The sequence below is a fragment of the Leopardus geoffroyi genome, chromosome A3, assembly GCF_018350155.1.
Source record: "Leopardus geoffroyi isolate Oge1 chromosome A3, O.geoffroyi_Oge1_pat1.0, whole genome shotgun sequence".
Lineage (NCBI taxonomy): Eukaryota > Metazoa > Chordata > Mammalia > Carnivora > Felidae > Leopardus > Leopardus geoffroyi.
Genome location: NC_059336.1, coordinates 109,027,634 through 109,048,678, shown reverse-complemented (window position 1 = coordinate 109,048,678; position 21,045 = coordinate 109,027,634). Strand labels below are relative to the sequence as shown.

At 39.1% G+C, this 21,045-nt stretch overlaps 2 protein-coding genes across 4 annotated transcripts in view; one reads left to right on the top strand and one right to left on the bottom strand.

The window, feature by feature from the left end:
• The window catches only part of HNRNPLL (heterogeneous nuclear ribonucleoprotein L like), a 38,092-nt gene extending 22,246 nt beyond the window's left edge, over positions 1 to 15,846 (bottom strand). For 2 of the 3 annotated variants that reach the window (XM_045447097.1, XM_045447096.1), the window contains exons 1-3: positions 15,287 to 15,846; positions 5,139 to 5,257; positions 55 to 292 (exon numbers count right to left, since the gene is read on the bottom strand). In XM_045447097.1, the coding sequence (XP_045303053.1) occupies positions 55 to 292; positions 5,139 to 5,257; positions 15,287 to 15,475 (546 nt within the window). In that variant the 5' untranslated portion in view covers positions 15,476 to 15,846. The remainder of the gene's footprint in view (positions 1 to 54; positions 293 to 5,138; positions 5,258 to 15,286) is intronic. The other variant, XM_045447095.1, reaches the window with a different exon arrangement.
• GALM (galactose mutarotase) overlaps positions 14,829 to 21,045 on the top strand; it is a 115,107-nt gene continuing 108,890 nt past the window's right edge. Inside the window, exon 1 of the mRNA XM_045447099.1 lies at positions 14,829 to 15,109. Within this exon, the coding sequence (XP_045303055.1) occupies positions 15,097 to 15,109 (13 nt within the window). The 5' untranslated portion in view covers positions 14,829 to 15,096. The remainder of the gene's footprint in view (positions 15,110 to 21,045) is intronic.

Here is a 21,045-nt window from a genome sequence, read left to right as displayed (position 1 = left end):
GAAGGCAAATTTCAAAGTCACTGTTAATTTAGTTTATCATACTAAAATACATACCACTGTAATTGGATAAAGAGGATTCTGAATTGATAGCAGAAGAACTTTGTTGCCTCCTGATGGATCATCGGTATTTCCTGGCCGAGTGATCCTTTTGCTCGTAGAATAGTTGAAAAAAGCCTGTTGACCAGCAATGTACACAGGTTCATCCGCAGCAAAGGTCACACATTCTTTGGCACTATCTATGTTTTCAAATTCCACTAGAGCCTGCCGTTTAAATGGCATCATCATAACATAGCTGAAAGGCAGATTGGGAAGGAATACCGAAAGAATAAATTCAGTTAACATTTATTCTCAATCAAGGAAAGGCAGACTCTAATAAAAATGTGTCAAATCATACAGATTAGTATTCTTCACTACCTATATTCAATGTTAGTCAATTCTTTTTTTTTTTTTAAGTTTATTTATTCGGGGGGGGGGGGTGCAGAGAGAGAGGAGGACAAAGGATCCAAAGCGTGCTGTCAGCACAGAGCCTGATGTGGGGCTCCAACTCACAAACCATGAGATCACAACCTGAGCCAAAGTCAGACAATCAACCGACTAAGCCACCCAGGCACCCCTAATGTTAGTTAATTCTTATAAACTGTGGTACACCAGGCAGATGGTTCATATGTGAAAGCTTATCCTCCTGTGACAGAAAGGTTTTCCATCTTTTGCCTTCCTCAAGCACAATTCTGTTATCAGTTACCAATGACGCCTCCCTGTTTATTCTTCAGGCTGCCACTCCCAAGCAATACTAGAAAATCTCTAGATACAGAAACCAGCGGAGATAAAACTGAACAGAAAGTTAGCAGATGGGACCTTTAACAACAGAAACTACTACCTCTACTGTATTTTCCAAATAAATAAGTGCCCACACTAATAATAACCAAGGACTATAAAATTTCGCTTATCTTACTAAAAACAAGAGAATTAAAATATACATAGAAACAACTGCAAACCAACCAAATTTTACACAAATAATCTCTTCCAAAATATTTTTTAAATATTAAAGAATCCATGAAAAGATATTCATCAGATGATGATAATCATGGTTGTCTGTGAACAAAGAGGGTGAAGTTATTTACATTTCATTGTTATACTCTTGGGGAGGAACATATTTTAACACGTGAAATGAAAAACAAAGCAATGAAGAGAGGGAGGGAAGAAAGAAATCAAAGCACATGGATCACAGCAGGGGAAATATTACGTCCTCTATTCATAAGAACAAGCACCTTAAAAAAGGTTTTAAAATACAATTAGCAGAAATACAATTATACAATACAATTATAATTATAATTATAATTATAATATAATTATATATATAATATAATTACAAATATAATTAAAATTATAAATTATATAATTATAAAATACAATTATAATAGCAGAAGGCTGCAGAAAGAGCATCAGGTCAGGTACTCAGTGACAGCACTATTTCTGAATCAGGCATCTAGACCTACCGCTACCCTTTAGAAAGCAGCAAATGATTTACTAGTAAGAAACAGACCACTTTGTAGCCTGGCATAGTATGCAGTTTCTTATGAATTTCACCTTTCCTCATTTATAAAATGTGAAAGACTGTTGTCAAGATTATAGTTACTGAATACAAACTGCTTGCCTCGCCTCATTCATCTTCATATCCTCAGAATCTAGAAACAGAGCTGACACGTAACAGGCATTCAATCAATATCTGTTGGTCTATGAGGCTTGTTAGCTCTCCCCAGCCACATTGTTCAAACTTAAACTATTGAAACAGTAAGATAAAGAATTATCAATTATGAATATAAAATATAAATTCCAGGAAAGAAATATTATTTTTAGAAACTTCTTGATGAAGTTCTGAAGTCGTGCATACAAAAAAACAGAAAACCCTGGAATCAGGACTATGCTAAAGAAATTAAAGGAGGCACTTGGGCGACTCAGTTGGTTGAGTGTCCAACTTCGGCTCAGGTTATGATCTCGCGTTTGTGGGTTCGAGCCCCTCATGAGGCCCTGTGCAGACAACTCAGAGCCTGGGGCCTTCTTTGGATTCTGTGTCTCCCTCTCTCTCTGCCCCTCCCCTGCTGGTGCTCTGTCTCTCTCTCTCAAAAATAAGTAAACATTAAAAAATCTAAAAAAAAAAAGAACAAAAGAAATTAAAGAATAAACATTCTCCTCCCACAAATATAAGGTGGTTGAATAGCTAAATAGTATTACCAAGTAAGTATGTTAATAATGCCCTTTGACTCTTTGGAACACAGAAAATTATAAAGGTTGAAAAATAAATTTTTTATTGACCTGTCATAGACTTGGTCTTAGTAAAACTGCCTTCTATGGTAACTACAATAAGAAGTGAGCTAGAAGCACAGACTTAGAAGTGAAAAAGTGGCATCACATGAAGATAAAGAAGGGAAAATTAGAATGTTGCAGACATTTTAGAATGCACCTAAATTATCTGTCACGTAATTTTTAAGAAATCTTGAAAAGCATAATGAGGAAGATATGAGAATAACAAAGAAAGAAAAAATAAAAGGGCTAAGGGACATGGTAGGGTCAGTGCTTTCAACTTATAACTCAAAACACATTTACTAATATTTAAACAAAAGCTGGAGGAGGCAAAAGATTTTATTATACAAAATGGGTCCCAAAAGGTTTGTTTTAAAATATTAAACCAATATAGCTAATTATACCTAGCATGCTCTCCTTTAATGGAAGGGGAAAAGGGAAGAAGAGAGAGTACATCTTTTTAAACATTCTTTTGATCCTAACAGATGAATATACCACAGAATAAAGACAACAAATATACAGAATTTTATTAGACTGACACAACCATTCTCAACATCTTATAGTTTCTCCTCAACTTCTTTCCTACGCATCTAGTTTTCAGGTATAAACTTACTCGATGTTGAACTTGGTGACGCACATTTTTATATGAGCAGCTTCTATATAATCTCTATAATCCCACACACACCACTAAAGAAATAAACAAACACAGAAAGGTTCTATAAATGCAACATTTTGAAGCAAAACACCTACTCCTCACCGGAGGCTGTTCAGGGTTCTTTCAGTTTTAACAGCAGCCACCTCTTATTCAAGATCATTTCACACAATTAAAACTCCTAGTGCACATATTTATGCCAATTAAACTTTTAATTTTACACTAATTTGTTCCAATTATTTCACGACTTTTTTATCCACAAAACTACCAATCCTGAGGGCAGAATGATGTACTATGCAAATTAACAGAATTACATTCACATATAAAACACTTTACCATGGACTAAATATCAAAAAGTATACAGGCCACTCAAAAGTGATTCACGAGGGGTGCCTGGGTGGCTTGGTCGGTTAAGCGTCCGACTCCGGCTCAGGTCATGATCTCACGGTCCGTGAGTTCAAGCCCTGCGTCGGGCTCTGTGCTGACAGCTCAGAGCCTGGAGCCTGTTTCAGATTCTGTGTCTCCCTCTCTCTCTGCCCCTCCCCTGTTCATGCTCTGTCTCTCTCTGTCTCAAAAATAAATAAACGTTAAAAAAAAAAAAAATTAAAAAAAAAAAAGTGATTCACATAAAAAAAAGAAAAAAAAAAAAAAAAGAAGTGATTCAAATAATTCAACAACTTCCACAAATAGTTCTATTTCTTTAAGGCCGAACATTCAAATCTTGCGTCATAATTAACATAAAAATGTCAATATAGTTATGATTGCTCTAAAGTTCCCACCGGTATTTGCTCATTGACCTGTTTTCTGACAGGACTCCAGTATCTCTTGGCTTTAAAGAAATCACTTTAAAAGCCTAAAATAAAATTGCCAAATAAAAAATAAACCAGAAATAACCATCTCTTTCTAATCCCATAGGACAACGCAACCCACGGGGTTAGTCTAGTACCAACGTGCAAATCTAAATAAGGTCTAAGTTTGCTTCAATATATAATGTTCCCGACAAACTTAATTTCCAATATCCTCTTCAAATGACTAAACAGTGATGTAGTCATCTGAATGACATTTCAAGAAACGGGCTTTCCTCTGCCCATGTGGACTGCCAATTTGTACATCCAAGAATAAACAATACGTAACAGTGGTCTCTAAGGTGCATAAGTTGAGGATAACAGGTTTGCCACGTCACCCACCTCTCTGTAAGATCATCAAAGAAATTAAAAAAGATGCCATGATGGAAGGTGTCACCTAACTCTACTATTCCTTTGAGGCAATGATTCCTTTCTGTTGGACATCTCTGCTCACTCTCTCACCATCTATTTATGCATCCTTTCAATACCCAAAACTCCACATAAATTTCCATAAAATTGAAGCAATCAAGTTATCTCAGCAAATACACTGAAATCTCTCCCCTGTTTATGTATTTTGACTTAGACTGTGTCTCTGATGCCTCTAACCAACGTATTCACCAAGGAAAAAATAAAATAAAATCAACTCTAGACTATCCATACTAATAAGAGAACAACAGCCGGGCACACTCCAAAAATAATTTAGAAAGAATTTTTGAGTGTCTATTTTTGGCAGTACATTCACTTTTCTGATTATATTTTCATTTGAGTCAATATTCTTAAGCATACGCTAACTATGGAAGAGAAAGGAGGAGACTGAGTGAATACAAAACACAAAAAGAAACTAGGATAAAACACTGACTTCTCATGATCTGCATGAACTCCTGGCAGCACACACTTAAGGCAAATAATGCCTACCCTTCATCTACTCACTTTTAGTTGCCAATTAATTCTTAAACATTCCAAAATAAACAACAACAAATCAGTATTTAAGTACCGCTACTTGAAACTCTAAAGATGAAGGGTGTAAACTCATTCAAACATGAAAGCAGTGTTTAACAAGGAGTCATGGACTCATTTGAAAGTCAGATAAAAGATGAAATTACCCATTTTGCATATAGCCTGGCTGGGGAGTGATAGGTGATCATGGATCCACAAAAATACATCTCTGCATCATCCCAGGAAGGAAAAAAATAAGAGGCTTAAAAGGTTCTAAAGAAATACTGTCACAGGCAAACTTAATACATACTATGGTCAAACATCAAAGCTTATATTATAGCAAGCAAGCAAGGCTTGTTTTACTATACTGTTTTCAATCTGCATGAAGTCCCTAGGGTCCTTACCATATTGTCCCAAATTTCTCCAGGGCCTCCACAAGGTCTGCTTCCACCACAGATTCACAGAGTCCTCGAACATGGACAACAGGTGAAACAGAAACTTTATGATGACTTCCACCTGCCTCCTAGCAAAAGAAAATAATTTCTAGTTAAAAATTTTAAAGGTCTAAATTACATCTATAGTAGTTTCAATTCTGCATTAAAAAGCAAACATCAAAAAAATTCCAAACCAAACTGCATTCACAAGTTAGCAAAAGGACCTGAGAAAAAAATCATCAATTGTTAGGCATGAAAATTTTGATTTCTTAGAAGGGGGTATTTTCTCTTAATAAGAAGTACAACATAGGGGTGCCTAGATAGTTCAGGGCTAGCTCTTGGTTTCAGCTCAGCTTATGATCTCACAGTGTGGGGTTTGAGCCCCGCATCAGGCTCTGTGCTGAAGGTGCACAGCCTGCTTGGGATTCTCTCTGTCCCTCTCTCTCTGCACCTCCCCCATTGTGCACGCACACTCTCTCTCAAAATAAATAAAAAGAAGTACAACATAAATTAATAACTTATTTCAACTGCAATAAAATCTCAGAAAAAATTTCAACAGATGCAGAGTATGCTATGACTGGAATTATATCATATACTGATAATTTCATTACAAAATATCAAAATCTCAAGTAGTCCAAATGAACAAAAAAAATCCCAATTTAAAATGTTTCTTTAATACAAAAATTATAAACTTTATATCATCTTTTGTCCTTGTTTAATTGGTTATCTCGTTCCACACTAACTTAAAGCTACTGTGCTTACTTAAGCAGCACACTTGACAGCTTAAATTTATACAAGGTACCATCTTTGTTGATGAACAAGTAGTGCTCAAAAATGCAAGCCTTCCTGGGCTTCTCTGGAATATTCTGTATCTTTTGAGTACACCCAGGAGGTAGTTTTAAAATAGACGTATATGGACTATGTATGAGAATTATTTTGACAGTGAAGATGGCTCTATCATTTACTTATTCAAGTTCTTTTTTTTTTTTCCAAGTTCTATTTTTTTTTTTTTTTAAAGTAGGCTCCATGCCCAGTGTGGAGCCCAATTCGGGGCCCAAACTCATGACCCTAAGATCAAGACCTGCTGAGATCAAGAGTTGGATACTTAACCAACTAAGACACGCAGGCTCCCCTGAAGTTTTATTAAGACAAAAATCTGTATTTTACAACAAGCCACTGGGCACCTCTCTTGCATCACTTCAGAAATGACTTCCATATACGATCCACACACACACACACACACACACACACACACACACACACTCAAAATCTATTAAATGAAAAGTTTTTTCTCCTACAAACAGACTAATCTAAAAGCATAAATGTTTTATCATTAAAACTTAAGAATTATTTTAAGAAAATTAAATGTCTTTATGGCTATATTAAAAGACTCGCCAACTTCTCTTTATAATATTATAAAGACTGTTAGAAAAATATAACAGTCCTGTGCACTGCCAATAAAAATGTTATGTCACAGTTTAAAGAGTTGATTTAAATATATAAAGTAACCATGGGACTACTCTCTTATACTATTGTCAAATTCAACAAATAAATTTAGTCCTCTGCAAATATTAATCCAATACTTGGAATTTCATTTGAATCGCTTATGCTGAGTCAAGCAGATATTCATTACATGCCACTAAGTTTGAAATAAATCATTTTGATTGTACACTATGTAACCCAACACTATTACAACCTTAACAAATGAGACTCTTTCCCTAAATGAAACTCAACAACCAAATGTGCACTGTCATCATTAAACTACTAAGCATAAATGGACAACTATACAAGAGTTCTAAATCATAGCTAAAACCTAATGTAGAGCATATATTTAAATATATTTAAAGTATAAATAACAAATTTTACTCTAAAAATAATCAGACAACAACAGAAGTCAAGAAATAAGACAGTCCTCTCAGTTGATCCCTAGAAATCTGCTGGCAAAGGTAAAAGTGCAAAAGAAAACTTCACTGGCCAAGACTATTCAAAAAGCTACTATAAGGGGCGCCTGGGTGGCGCAGTCGGTTAAGCGTCCGACTTCAGCCAGGTCACGATCTCGCGGTCCGTGAGTTTGAGCCCCGCGTCAGGCTCTGGGCTGATGGCTCAGAGCCTGGAGCCTGTTTCCGATTCTGTGTCTCCCTCTCTCTCTGCCCCTCCCCCGTTCATGCTCTGTCTCTCTCTGTCCCAAAAATAAATAAAGCTACTATAAAAAAATAGTGGAAGGAGGATTTCAGGTTAGGACTAAAAAGAGACAACAGGGGTGACTAGGTGGCTCAGTCGGTTGAGCGAAGGACTTCAACTCAGGTCATAATCTCACCCTTAGTGAGTTCAAGCCCTGCATGGGGCTCTTTGCTGTCAGCAATGAGCTGGCTTCAGATCCTCTATCCCCACCTCTCTCCGTACCTCTCCTGCTCGTGCTCTCTCAAAAATAAACATTTTAAAAAGAGAGAGAGACAACAAAGGCATTATTTGAGTCTTCATTTTATAATGGATAAAAACTACTATAGAAATATGTTTTAGAGACAAATGGAGAAATTTACATAGAGATAGGATTTTATATTATGTAATAGAACTATTTATTGTCTTAGGTAACATTATAATAGTAACGTTTATGTGATAAGAATATCCTTATTCTTAGGAAAGCTGGGATCATTTAAAGATGGACTGTCATCATGTCTCCAACTTTCACAGTTTAGGTGAAAAAATGTATATAAATATAGATATACACATATGGAGATAAAATCCCAAATGGCAAAATGTTAAAAACTGCTGAATCTAGGTGAAGGGCATATGTAATTGAATATTTCACAGAATAAAAAGTTGGGAAATTATTTTATTATGTATTTAAGGCCTATAATAAGGTATGAGGAACAATATAAATAGTCATTAACTCACCAACCACTTTAATAAATAAAACACTACCCAACAGTTGAATACATTTCCTACCTCCCTTCCCATCATGGATAGCCACTGTCTTGAATATAATGCTAAAAAAATATGACTATTTTTCAAATTGGTCTTCTCACAAAGAAATGGATCTCAGGACCAATTTTAACATCCCTCAAAAATATCTGATTTTAATATATTATTATTTAATTACATTTCCTAAATGGAATAGCTCCAGACTTAAGTCATTCTTCAGAAGTAGGAACTTATTAAATGCGAACAATATGGTACTTAGGGGAAGATATGATTATCTCAACCTCAAGGCAGAAAACATACCCTGTATCCACTGTATTTCCCTATTTCCACTCAATTAATCTGCCATTCATAGAGATTTCTCTAATCTTTACATTATGTCCCCTTTTCTTGAACTTAAAATTTTCCCATCTTTTCTGTAGTTTAAATAAAGAAAAACAAAACAAAACAAAACAAAACCTGAAGGAGTCACATCTGAGGGACCACAAAAAAAGAAAAAAAACCCTAGGGCTGTTTCCAAATATAAAACTGATATATTAATGGTATCTTTTCAAACAATATTTTCACAACCCCCTTTTTCCCCCAATACTAAAACTTTTCTTAAATCAGTATTTTCTTATCTCTACTTATGCTTTATACTGGTGGTAAGAAATCTGCAATCTGTACAGCTTCTTTTACCTACCCTAAAGTTACCTCTTTTAAGCATCATACTATGTATCTGAGTCTGAAATTGGTGAATAAATGAGTACTATTTGCCCCATTGTCATACATTAACACTTTGATCATGTCTTCTCCAGTTCAACAAAGTTTTTTTTTAATCCTTTCTCATACAGAAGCCCAAAGTCCTTCCATTTCTAGGATCCCTCTTCATCTATTTATGTCCATTACTTGTCAGACTAAAAACAGTATTCCAAATAAGCACCCAGCAAACGAAGACATGCCTGCAATTTATACACACTTTTTTTTTTTTTTTTTTTTTTAAGTTACCCTAGTCCTTCTTTAGGCAAACTTTGTCAACTATAATGGAGGCATTATTTGGTCCCTTGGGCAGACTACCGACCAGTCTAGTCATACCATTCCAAACTCTCAGCCCCTTAAAAGTTATCTCAAGGACAAACTCCAATAATACCAATTTTCAGTGCTAATTTTGACTATTGCAGATTGAAGACTGAGCCCTACTGAAAAGAAGGGAAGCTCAGGAGGGTATAAGTGAAGCTTCTGAGAGGAATGAGAAGGGCCCATTAACGCCTCTTCACATAGTAAAATAAATGTAAACTGGCAAAGGCCAGGCACAATGTCCTTATTAGGCTTTTTTGTTTTCCCAACATCTCCATGCCCAACACGTGCTTAACAGCATAACACTTGCTCAACAGCAACTGAACAACCTTATTCTGCCCTCTCAGAATTATAAAAAAGACCAAACTCAAGTTCAATCATTCATCCCCAACACCAGACACAGAACTACTGCCAAGTGCTTATCCAGCTTCTCCTTAAACACTTCCAGTGACAGGAAACATACTACTCATGAGACAATCCATTATATTTTTAGAAAATTCTTCGTATGTATCCAAATCTGTCTCCTTGTAGCTTTGTATCCAAAATGGTCTTTGAAGTCAGACCAGTGTTTGAATCTTTGGACATTCACTGGCTCCAGTGATCTTGAGCTAACTGCCTTTTTGAGCCTCAGTTTCACTATTAAAAAAAAAAAATCCTTATCATGTAAGATTACACTAAATGGAACAAAAATAAAGTGTCTAGTACAGTGCAAGATGGAGTTATTAAGGGTTCAAGAAATATTGGGGCACCTGGGTGGCTCAGCCGGTTGAGCATCCTCAGGTCATGATCTCACACTCCGTGAGTTCGAGCCCCGCATCGGGCTCTGTGCTGACAGCTCAGAGCCTGGAGCCTGCCCCAGATTCTGTGTCTCCCTCTCTCTGCCCCTCCCCTGCTCATGCTCTGTCTCTGTCTCAAAAATAAGTAATAAAAACATAAAAAAAAAAAAAAAAAGGAAATATTAAATGGCACCCCTACCCTTATCTACATTTCCCTCTTCTACATGACAAACCTCCAATTATTTGTAATGATTTCTCAAACCACACCTAAATATACCCTAAAGGCTAAATATCCCCCTTGCCCCACCCCCATTCTTGTCATTCCTCTTATAATGTGATTTCAAGTGTCTTTTTCTATTCTAGTAATCATTCTCTGGATGCATTAGAATTCATCAACATTAAAAAAAAAAAAAAGAATTTATCAATATTATACCAAAAAATGAATACAGTATTTCTAGGTATTTAAGGTTTTCCCTTTTACTTTGGATACTGCACATAGACCAAGGAAAAAGGAGTTTTAAGGGACAGCTGAAAATATCTTTTAACCCACACTATGCTTAGAGTTAACTACATAATTTTTCTCACTAAATTAAACTAAACAATCACATCTCTTCGTCTCTTTCTTTTTTTAAAGAAACAATACAGCAGATCCAAAATATGAGAAATCCTTTCATTTTCTTACCTAAGTTTTCAGGTACACTTGACCCCATAACAGAGCAAAATTAAAAAGAACAGCCATACCATTCAAATAACTTTTTAAAAAATAACCTTTACTTTTTTACTCATGCAGCAGGGATTCTCTGGTTTTGCCTACCCAGATCCCCTTCCCCCTTCTTCTGGTTAAACACATACACAACCCTGAACTCTGTATTATTCCACTGGTATTTTCAATCACACAGTCACGCCTATCCAACTTCAGAAGTAGCCCAGTGATTAGCTGCAGGGCTAGGGAAGCTAAAAAGTGTTGATCAGAAGGGATAAATATGGGCACCGGGGAGAGAAGAGTATTCTCTATTTGCTAGCTATAAAAATTGCAAGTCTAGTTTTATAACTACATGGAGGAAATAGAGCAAATAGAATCAAGTTTCAGTGACATCATCTAAATCCCTAGATCCAGCCATGCCTGAAACCGCGACCACAACTTAGCTTTCTCAGTTACACGGGCCAACTTTTTGTTTTGCTTAAGCTCACCTGAATTGTTGCTGTGGCTGAAACTACAAGCTTTGAAAGGTGTATTCAATTTCAGAGGCAAAAAAAAAAAAAAAAAAAAAAAGGCATTAAATGACATAGAGTCACAAATTTTTAGATATGGAATTTTTAAAATTAATTTATTTTGACAGAAAGAAAAAGAGAACTCAAGCCAGGAAGGGGCAGAGACAGAGAGACAGAGAGAATCTCAACCAGGCTCTGCACCATCAGTGCAGAGCCCAACTTGGGGCTTAAATCTACAAACTGTGAGATCATGACTGGAGCCGAAATCAAGAGACCAACGCTTAACCAACTGAGACACCCCGGCATCCCTGGAATTTTTTTTTCTTTACTTTTATAACCCCATCACAGACAACAGCACCTGGCACATAAAAGGGGCTCAAGTATTGTTTTTTGATGAATTAAGAGATCACAGTGATCATCTGATCCAACCTCCTCATGATGGTTGAGTTCCAGAGAGGTTAAGTCACAAAGCATGTTGTTGGTAGCAGAACCAAAACACCTGCCTTGGGTGGGCTTATAGGTCCATTAAAAAGCTCTTTTCATTGTATGTACTAACACGAAGAAATGTAGTCACTTGTTAAAACCAAAAGATAACAAAACCTACTACCTTTCTCTTCTTTCCTAATACAAGGCCTGAAAATCCTCACAACAGCAGCATAGCTAGAGACAGAGGACATTTATTGCTATAGAAGCCTTAAAAATTAAAACTCTGGCGCTTACCTCCAGGGCACACACATCCTTTAGCTTTTTCATTCCCCAGGGTGTATTTACTATGCTCACTGTCAGCCTCTAAACTTTTCCTGTGGGAACTAAGCTAACAAAGTGACCTCACCTTATCCCCCATCCCGTATTCATCTAATAAACCATCATTAATATTCCTATACATCTCTGTAATTCAGATCCTTAAAGTATGATAGTGTATCTTAAATTCAAACTAGCTCCTCCACATAATATATATCGCTAAGAAATCCTAGGATCTACGTTTTTATCATGACATTTTGCCATCTTACAAGTCTATCTATTAAACATTGAGAAACTTAAATTTTCATCTCATCGGCAAACAAGCCACTTTAACAATCTGATTTGCCTGTTTACTCACTAGCAGAAGACAGTGAAAAAAAAAAAAAAACTTGAAAGTCTCCAAAATGAATTAGCATTCCATAAATTTTTATCGATATCAGTCTTTATATAAGCAGATCTTTCTAGGTAACCTCTCAATTTAATTCTTCAATTGGTTTCACCAAGTAAAGCCCTAATATTTGAAGTCAAGCTGCTTTCTAAAAAATAAACAGATAGAGAAATTTACTATTCATATGATCTTGAAGGTTGAAGGTCATGACTTCTAAATTTAAGACCACCACTTACTCCACAAGAATAAAGTAACTTATAATACACAGCACAAACTTTCATAATCCAGCTTTGTTCAACAATGCAGCACAGTGAATCTGAAACACTCTAGGAATTTCTGGTCTTCAAATTAAGTACCAGAAGACATAAATTTGAAGAGTGTCTTATTTCTCATATCCGAACTACTAACTCACTTCTCTATACACCTTAACACATCATGATCATTCACAGTGATCAATTCATCTTTAACTTAGGAGCATTTGTAGAAACATGGCTTTTCTTAAATACTTTCTTTCCTCTTTACATCTAATTAATAGATTAAATTAATAGATTAAATAGATTAAAGCACTCATGGAAACTTAATTATCAAAAGCTAAATAATGTAAATCCTTGAAGACTTACTTTGCACTTGACAAACCTCCAACTGAGTTGAAAAGATTGCCCATCATTGTACCTAATCTGCATTTGCTGTTATTTAACAGTTTGACCACAAAGTATTTCTTCTCTGGCTGGACTGTAGGACAACTGAGGTTGAGCCAAAACCATTTCAGTTAGATAAATTACCATACTTCTGGCTGATGACGCACTAGACATTAAACTTTTATCCAGGGAATGCCTATCCTAATAAAATTTTATTATGTACAGGTTTCCATAGTTGCAATAATTTCAAAATAGTACCAAAAATCGCATGAAGAAAAAGGTTTAAACACAGGAAAAATAAGCCTTCATTAGATTTCACAGTGCAGCACTGCTCCTACCGTTAAAAGAAATTCACACTCTGAGAAACAAAATAGCAGTAAATAAACAAAAATTAAAATTTATAACTCAATCTGCATTTATTAGATCCTGCCTGGGTAATTTAAAAGCTGCATTACATTAATCACTAAATTACAACTTCAGGTATAGAAAGGCTCAACTTTTATACTAAAAGAACTCAAGACTAGGGGTTAAATTTGACTTTACCAAAGGCACACAGATCATATGTGAGCTAGGACTCCTGACTCTCCCCAAGCCCTGACAAGTACTATTTCCACTGCCAGATACCATCCACTTTGGATATATTAAGCATATATTATTTTCTTCCCAACATGCAAAATAATCTATTGCCTTAATGTTTAATCTGTTTCTCAAAAAATATTTTTTTTCATTAAAGTAAATAATTTAGGTTATCTTTCCAACACACTTAAGACATTTCATGCTACTGCACAAAAAACCCAAGACTTGTGGCAAAAGAAATACACTGACCCTTCTAAAAGATCAGTTACAATATTCCTGTTTCCAAACTTCCACAATGGAATTGGCTTTGAACTGAAACATTTAGAAGACATGCATTTTTTAATGCGCAAGCCCAAGATACATTTTGAGTATGCCAAATACCTAGGCACAAAAATCAAGTCATACATATCTAGCTATAAGGAAACATTAACTTAGAGGAAGAAAAAGTTCCTTTTTTCTAATGTGTTGAAACCTATGTCACAGTTTCAAATTGGGAAACTAACGTTGGTAACTACTGACCAGAATTTTTTTTATATAAAAATTCAAATAGCTAGGGGCACTGGGTGGCTCAGCCGGTTGGGCACCAGAGTCTAGATTTCAGCTCCGATCGGATCGTGATCCCTCGGGTTTGTTTGGGATTCTCTCTCTCCCTCTCTCTGCCCCTCCCCCCCCCACTCTGTATCTCAAGATAAATATTTTTTAAAAATTCAAATACCTAAAAAGCTTATCACTGGCCTCTTATAAAGGGTGGAAAACATTTTAATAGAATATATGTGTACATTTTCTTAAATTTCAGGAAAAGTCTCCTTTCAAAAAATCAATTAAAATGTGTCACATGTTTAAAAGACATCTAAACCGCTAACACATATTAAGTGCACCAAAAAAGGGCAAAGACTTTTGCTTTGCTTTGTTTCCTTAAAGTCTCCATGCAACTGAAGCTGAGTTACTACTTGCGGCGGATAAGACGATTTTCACATTCCTTCTGCCTCCAGCTAACGTTTCTGATAAAAGCAACAAGAATCTAGGAAGGTGTGTTTAATCCAATTCCGAGCTCAGTCCTTCCTTTCGTGGGGCAAATTTGGAATAAGCCGTCCATGAACTGTGGTGATTGTAAGATTTGTTTTACTTGAAACTAAGGGTGGTGTTAACACCTACCAACACTTGTTTTTTTGACCGAAGAGCTAAGATCTGTACTGAGCAATAATCCTAAAACTGGGTAGCAAAGCATGCGCACCATGCCTGCCAAGAGTAAAAATTTTGAAATTAGACCTCCAGGCGAACTAGGGTGTGAGCTCCAGGGCGTAATTTGTCATTCAGTTACGGCTCTGCTCAGGACCCAGGTGAAGAGAGACCCCGGCGGAACCGACGCAACAACCATCCTGCGACCGTGACCAGCGCGCAGATGCTGCGGGCACAGGGGCAGAAGGGAGCGGGGCGTCCCGACGCCGGCCAGCAGCCGGAGGAGTTGAACTAACAAAGAGCTTATCGCGCACCGAAGCCCCCCGGGAGCGGACGCAACGCCGCCCCGCCGCCCCCGCCGGGCTACCCTCCCCAAGTTCAGGGCCGGCAGACGACTCGCACGCGGGGCCTGCAGCCAGGCCGGAGCCGGGTTCGAGGTCGGGATGCGGGAAACAGGTAGGGCAAAGAATAAAAACCCCGAAGAGAAGAAAGAGCCGGCGCTTCCCGACGCGGTCAGCGCAGCAGCAGAGGGCAACGAGGCGCGCGGAAGGCCCCGGGGCCGAGTCCCCGCCGCTCGGCCCGGCTTCCCAGGGAGCCGCCAGGCACAGCGGCCAGGGCGCCGCGCTTTGTTACCGGCTGTGAGAAGCTCCGGCCGCCGCCGCCGCCATCGCCCCCGCCCCGGGGCGTCGCTTCCCGGCGGTTCTCGCCTTCCTCAGCCGAGTAGTCGATCTCCCCCTCCTCGGTCTTAAGGCGCTTGGCCTGGCTCTCGTACTCGCGGTCCTCCTCGTACGCCTCCCTGGGAGAGGATGAGGAGGAGGACATGGCGGCGGCCGGAGGGACCGGCGGGCAAGCGGGTGGGGGTGGCGGCGGGGCGCGGGCCTCGGACGCCGCCGGCCAGTCCCCGCCACTGGCCGCGTCTCTTCAGCGAAGGTCTGCGCTGCCGGGCCGTCCGCGGGGGCCAGGCGCCCAGGAGCCAGTGGGGGTGCAGAGATCGGGCGGGATGAGGGGGCGCCCCGGGAGGAGGCTCCGGAGCGGCCGCTCCCCTTTATTACGGAGCCAACATTCAGCCTCTCCCTCCTCCTCCTCCGTCTTCGCTCCCAGCCCGGGGGAGCGAATCTAAGGATGGGGACGCGACTGTGGCTTCCGGTCTTCCCTCCTCCCCTAATCCGCTCCCCGCCGCCCAGGCCGAGCCTCCGCCCCCGCCTTAGCTGCCGCCGCGCAGGATCGAATCCAGCCGCAGCCCGGGGGAAGCGCCCCTCAGCCTGGGTCCCGCTCCCTATTGGCAGAGGGAAAAGTCGACCAGGCTTCCAATTGGTTGCAAGGGCTGTTCGTCAAGTGCCGCCCACGGCTCGGCTTCGCCCCCCCCCCCTCCCTGCGCCGTGTGAACTCGCCGCTGGCCTGCCAGTCCCTAGCGCGCGACGTCCGCAGCGCGCTGTCCGGGAGCCGTTGCTGCCCGGCGGCGGTTAACGTTGTTCGGCTCCCCCGAAGCCAGGCGCTGAGTGAACCCGGGTGGTGACGAGGCGTGCAGTGAAGCCAGGGCTGCGGGTGTTAACCGCCCTCCCGCTAATTTAAATGCTTTTATTACTTCTCTTCAGAAGAGAATGAGGAAAACCTCTAAAATCCCTGCAGATAGACCTCGCACAGCCCTTAAAACTACAGAGGCTGAGGGGAGGAAAGGGTTTGGAACCATCAAAAGTAGCCTTCTAGGAAGAAGCCTTATGTGGTGCGCAAAATCTGATAAAAGCGGGTGCACCCTGTCCGCCCCTAACTAGGTATTCGAGAACAGCAGCCCACATTTCCATTTAGCAAGGTGCCAGTCAGAAGAAGACGCTCCACATGGGTGAATGTCAGTTTGATCACTTAACACTCATTTGTCATCTAGACGCTTCTTTCCTGACAGTTATAAGGGACTGGTCTATAAGTTCCTGCTCCAGTTAAATGTTTTAAATCTCCCATATAATATGTCATGATGTCATGCTTCTTCCCAGCCCTTTCCTTTCGGGATGATCTGTTTATTTCACATTATCATTTATTCTTGAAAGATACATACAAAAGCCTATCAAAACCCTTCAGGCCACAGCTCACTTCCTCTGTGGAGCCCTGAGGATTCTTCCAAGCTTCTGGTTGCTGTTTTCTCTTTTTGCAACAAGGCCCTTTTATACTTAACCTCCTAGAGTGTTCTAGAAACGCTGGAAGACGAACTTTGCTCTTTTCATCTTTGCACATCCAGTTCCTGTGCAGACCCCTGGCACAAGTTAGGTACTCAGAAATGCTGAATGAGTGATTCCTAGGAAATAAAGGTCCAATATCTTTCAGGAGAGAAACTGGAAAATCTAGCCCAACCTAACTGCCCTCTGTGACTTAACCCTTGGAGGATTGTCTAGGATCAGGAGTCACTTGAGTGTTTCCATTGTCCTTGTCCCTCAGATGCTCCCCTAAATGTGGCTCTTCCTTTCCTAACCATGTGGATTGTTTCCTCCTCCAGCCTAGTTCTCTCATTTCCAAGGTTACTTCCTCCAAATAAGCCGTCTTTATTTATTGCTGGCAATGCTTTAACATATACTATTTTATGTTTTATAATTTACACTGCCTGTCATTTTGGAAAACAATTGCAAGTTTTTCACAGCACCATACAGCTTATAATCAGATTTGTGCGCAGTTGCAAGTGTCTACTGACAAAATAGAACAACAAAAAATTTTAGAAATGTATTTTTTAAATTAAGATAGAATGGAAGTGGACAGAAGAAATATCAAAGGGGGGAGCTGCAGTGCTAGCTACAGAACAGAAATATTATTGGCAAAGCACTGCGAAGAATGAGAAGAGCCAGAAGGAAGGCCTTATACAAACTTTCCAAATATTTCATAGTAATGGTGAAAATGTTTTAAATTCTCAAAACCTACCTCCAACCCGTAGATTATACCAAGTTAAAATGCAGGTCTCACACCAATCCATAAGGAAACCCAGCCTTACTGAACTTTGTTGCTATACTGTTTACTAACAGAGGGTAGGAATCAATATGTACCAGCATGAAACTTCATCTTTTGATGAATAGCTCACATCAAACTGTTAGGTAAAAACAAAACAAAACAAAACAAAAACTGAAGAAGTAAAAATGTAGAAAGCATGTTTAAAAAACATAGATCAGTATGTTGGCCATGGGTTATCTCTGAGCTTGTTGCTGATGAGTTGTTCAGTGACAATAAGTCCTTCGATAAGGAAAATGCTAGCTAGCTCATCATTCTACCATGAGAAGAGCTAAAGAAGGAGGGCATAAATTATACTCTGCATGGTTTAACTTAGATGAAAGAAAGAAATTACTTGCCATCCAGTAGCCAGAAATGCCTAAGAAACCCAGAAACAGCTCCTAAATGCCATGACTTTCTGGAATTTCTGTTGCAGGACACATAGCTTCAGTCTTACGGCTGATTGTCTAAATGTTTGATTGGATTGGCCGCTGTTGATTAGGGTAAGAAGCAGCCTTGAACTACCATTGCCACAACTCAGAGTGGATTCAGGGGTTATACTACAGGGACAGACAAGTCCAGAGGAGCCCTGGGGAAATCGATAGTCAAGGTCCTTTATCTAACCCCGAATTGCCCTTTAGTTTTAAATCTCCATGCTGATTATGTAATTTATAAGATACTGTGCCAGGTGATGAAGGGACCAGAAAACTATATGAGATGGTCTTTGCCTTCTCAAAGCTTGCAATCAAGTCGAGGAAACAAGGCACATGTAATATACATGCAGTAATAATTACAGCCATTTACAATGTGCCAGGCACTGTGCGAACCACTGTTAAGGGCCATGTGAACAAATTCTGACAGAAGCCCTCTAACAGGCATTATTATTGCTATGCCCATTGTATGATTAAAAAAAAAAAAAACAGTGTAGGAAGGGTTAAGGGACCTGCCCTAGAGACAAAGTAAACCAGAGAGCCGGTGTTAGAACCCAAGCAATCTGATTCCAAAGCCAGTTTACTTCATGAAGAAGAATGATTGAATTATTACATTTTTTTTACTGCCATCAGAACACAGATCTTATAGTCCTTTATCATGATACTAATTTATTCACTAATTTCTTTTTTTTTTTTTTTTTTTTTTAACGTTTATTTTTGAGACAGGGAGAGACAGCATGAACGGGGGAGGGTCAGAGAGAGAGGGAGACACAGAATCTGAAACAGGCTCCAGGCTCTGAGCTGTCAGCACAGAGCCTGACATGGGGCTCGAACTCACGGACCACGAGATCATGACCTGAGCCAAAGTCGGATGCTTAACCGACTGAGCCACCCAGGCGCCCCTTATTTGCTAATTTCTACCAGGACTTATGCAGCTGTATGTCTAGAAAGAGGTGAATAGATTATAATTTTCACCATTTTCATTGGTATAAGGAAATTCAATTCGCCTCCATAAGAAATTACAAATATAATACACTGTTTTAGTATCTTTTTTTTTAAGGTTTATTTATTTATTTTGAGAGAGAGAGAGAGAGAGTGTGTGTGTGTGTGTGTGTGTGTGTGTGTGTGTGAAGGGGGGAGGGACAGAGAGAGAATCCCAAGCAGGTTCCATGCTGTTTAGTGCAGAGCCCAACACAGGGCTGAAACTTGGGGTTTGAACTCATGAACCATTAGATCATGATCTGAGCTGAAACCAAGAGTCGGACACTTAACTTACTGAGCCACCCAGATGCCCCAATTTAATGTTCATTTATAAATTTAATTTCTATAGAAAAAGGCTCAAAAATCATGAGAAAAGTATCACAATCTTCTGATGGATACATCATTTGAACCAGAGATGCAAATTGTGAACTTTTCATGCCCAAACTCAATTTTCAATATTGCTGCTATTTTTTAAAAGTTTTTAAAGTTTTATTTATTTTGAGAGAGACAGAGAGAACATGAGCAGAAAGAGGGAGAATCCCAGTCAATTAGTTCCTATGAAATCAATTAGTTCCCATGAAACTTTGTCAAATCCAGAATATGTTTGTGATGATACCACTGCCATGTTTCACAGAGATCCCCAAGAAAGGGCACTGTGGTGCTGTTACCCAAGCTAGTCCCTTTAATTTGATCCACATTTGGTTTGTTAGGGTCAAAAGAAGCCACTGTTCCAAGAGGATGCACCCCGCAGGAAGTGCCCCGAGCACTATTAGCTCACTGTGTAGTCAAGTGTAACCACAGTGGTATTCTTTTTCAGTTGCTATCATCATGCACATCTCCTTTGGGGCTAGAACTACAACCATGTTTGGCCTCTTTATAAATAAATAAATAAATAAATAACAATCTGTGATAAGTCAGCAAAAATAAAATAGATTAACCTTACAGAACTAGCTCATATACCAAATAATGATAGGTAAAGTTCAGATTCTTGTTATAGCCACTTAGTCTTAGAAATAATACTTAAACTATTTCCACTTCTAACTCCTGTGAATTGAGACTGCTTCACACATCTTTAAAAATAATTTTCGTAAGTAAAAAGAGTAAAATCATGGCATTTCTATCCACAGTTGAGACTAAGTAGAATCTGTCAAAGTAAATTCACCTTGCATATGAAAATATAGATAAAACAAAATTAACAAGCAGTTGCTAACACTTAACAAAAGGGTATTAAGTGCTACTGATCATTCCCAATTGTGTGGAATGTGAAATAGTCGGTAGTAATCAGTAGTTCTTAATACTTTTTTGTTAAGTATGAGCTCTTAGTTCTTTTCTGTCTTTTTTAATTTGAGAAAAAGAAAAATGTCTTGGAAATGGCCCACTTCACCCCATCAGGGAAGTTTCCTTAGTAAGTAAGTTACTAATTCACTCCTTCTTCCTTCCTGATCTTTGATGCTGGGACCACTCTAAAAATGACAAGGAATACTACAGATAACACATAAGCTAGGTTTTTCAGGCCTTTTTTTTTTTTTTAAATGTTTTTATTTATTTTTGAGAGAGAGAGACAGAGCGCAAGCAGGGGAGGGACATAGAGAGGGAGACACAGAATCTGAAACAGGCTCCAGGCTCTGAGCTGTCAGCACAGAGCCCAACATGGGGCTCGAACCCACAAACCAATGAGATCATGACCTGAGCCGAAGTCGGATGCTTAACTGACTGAGCCACTCAGGCGCCCCTTAGACCTGTTTTTTGACCTTTGCTGTCTTCAGCTTTTTTGGCCTGGTGGTATCGTTGCATTCTGAATATGTTAGGGGACATTTGAATCAAATAGAATAGATTTTTAACAGAATTGTATAACTGTTTCCCTTGATACTATGTACTTTCCCAAACCATCGTGGCACTTTCCCCACCACCACCCCTAAGACCAGAAAATTAATAGACCACCTTTGTTTTAAGACAGAAGAAAAGTGTTTTTTTCCATGCATCCTAACCACAAGTCAGCTACTGAGTTTGGCTAGG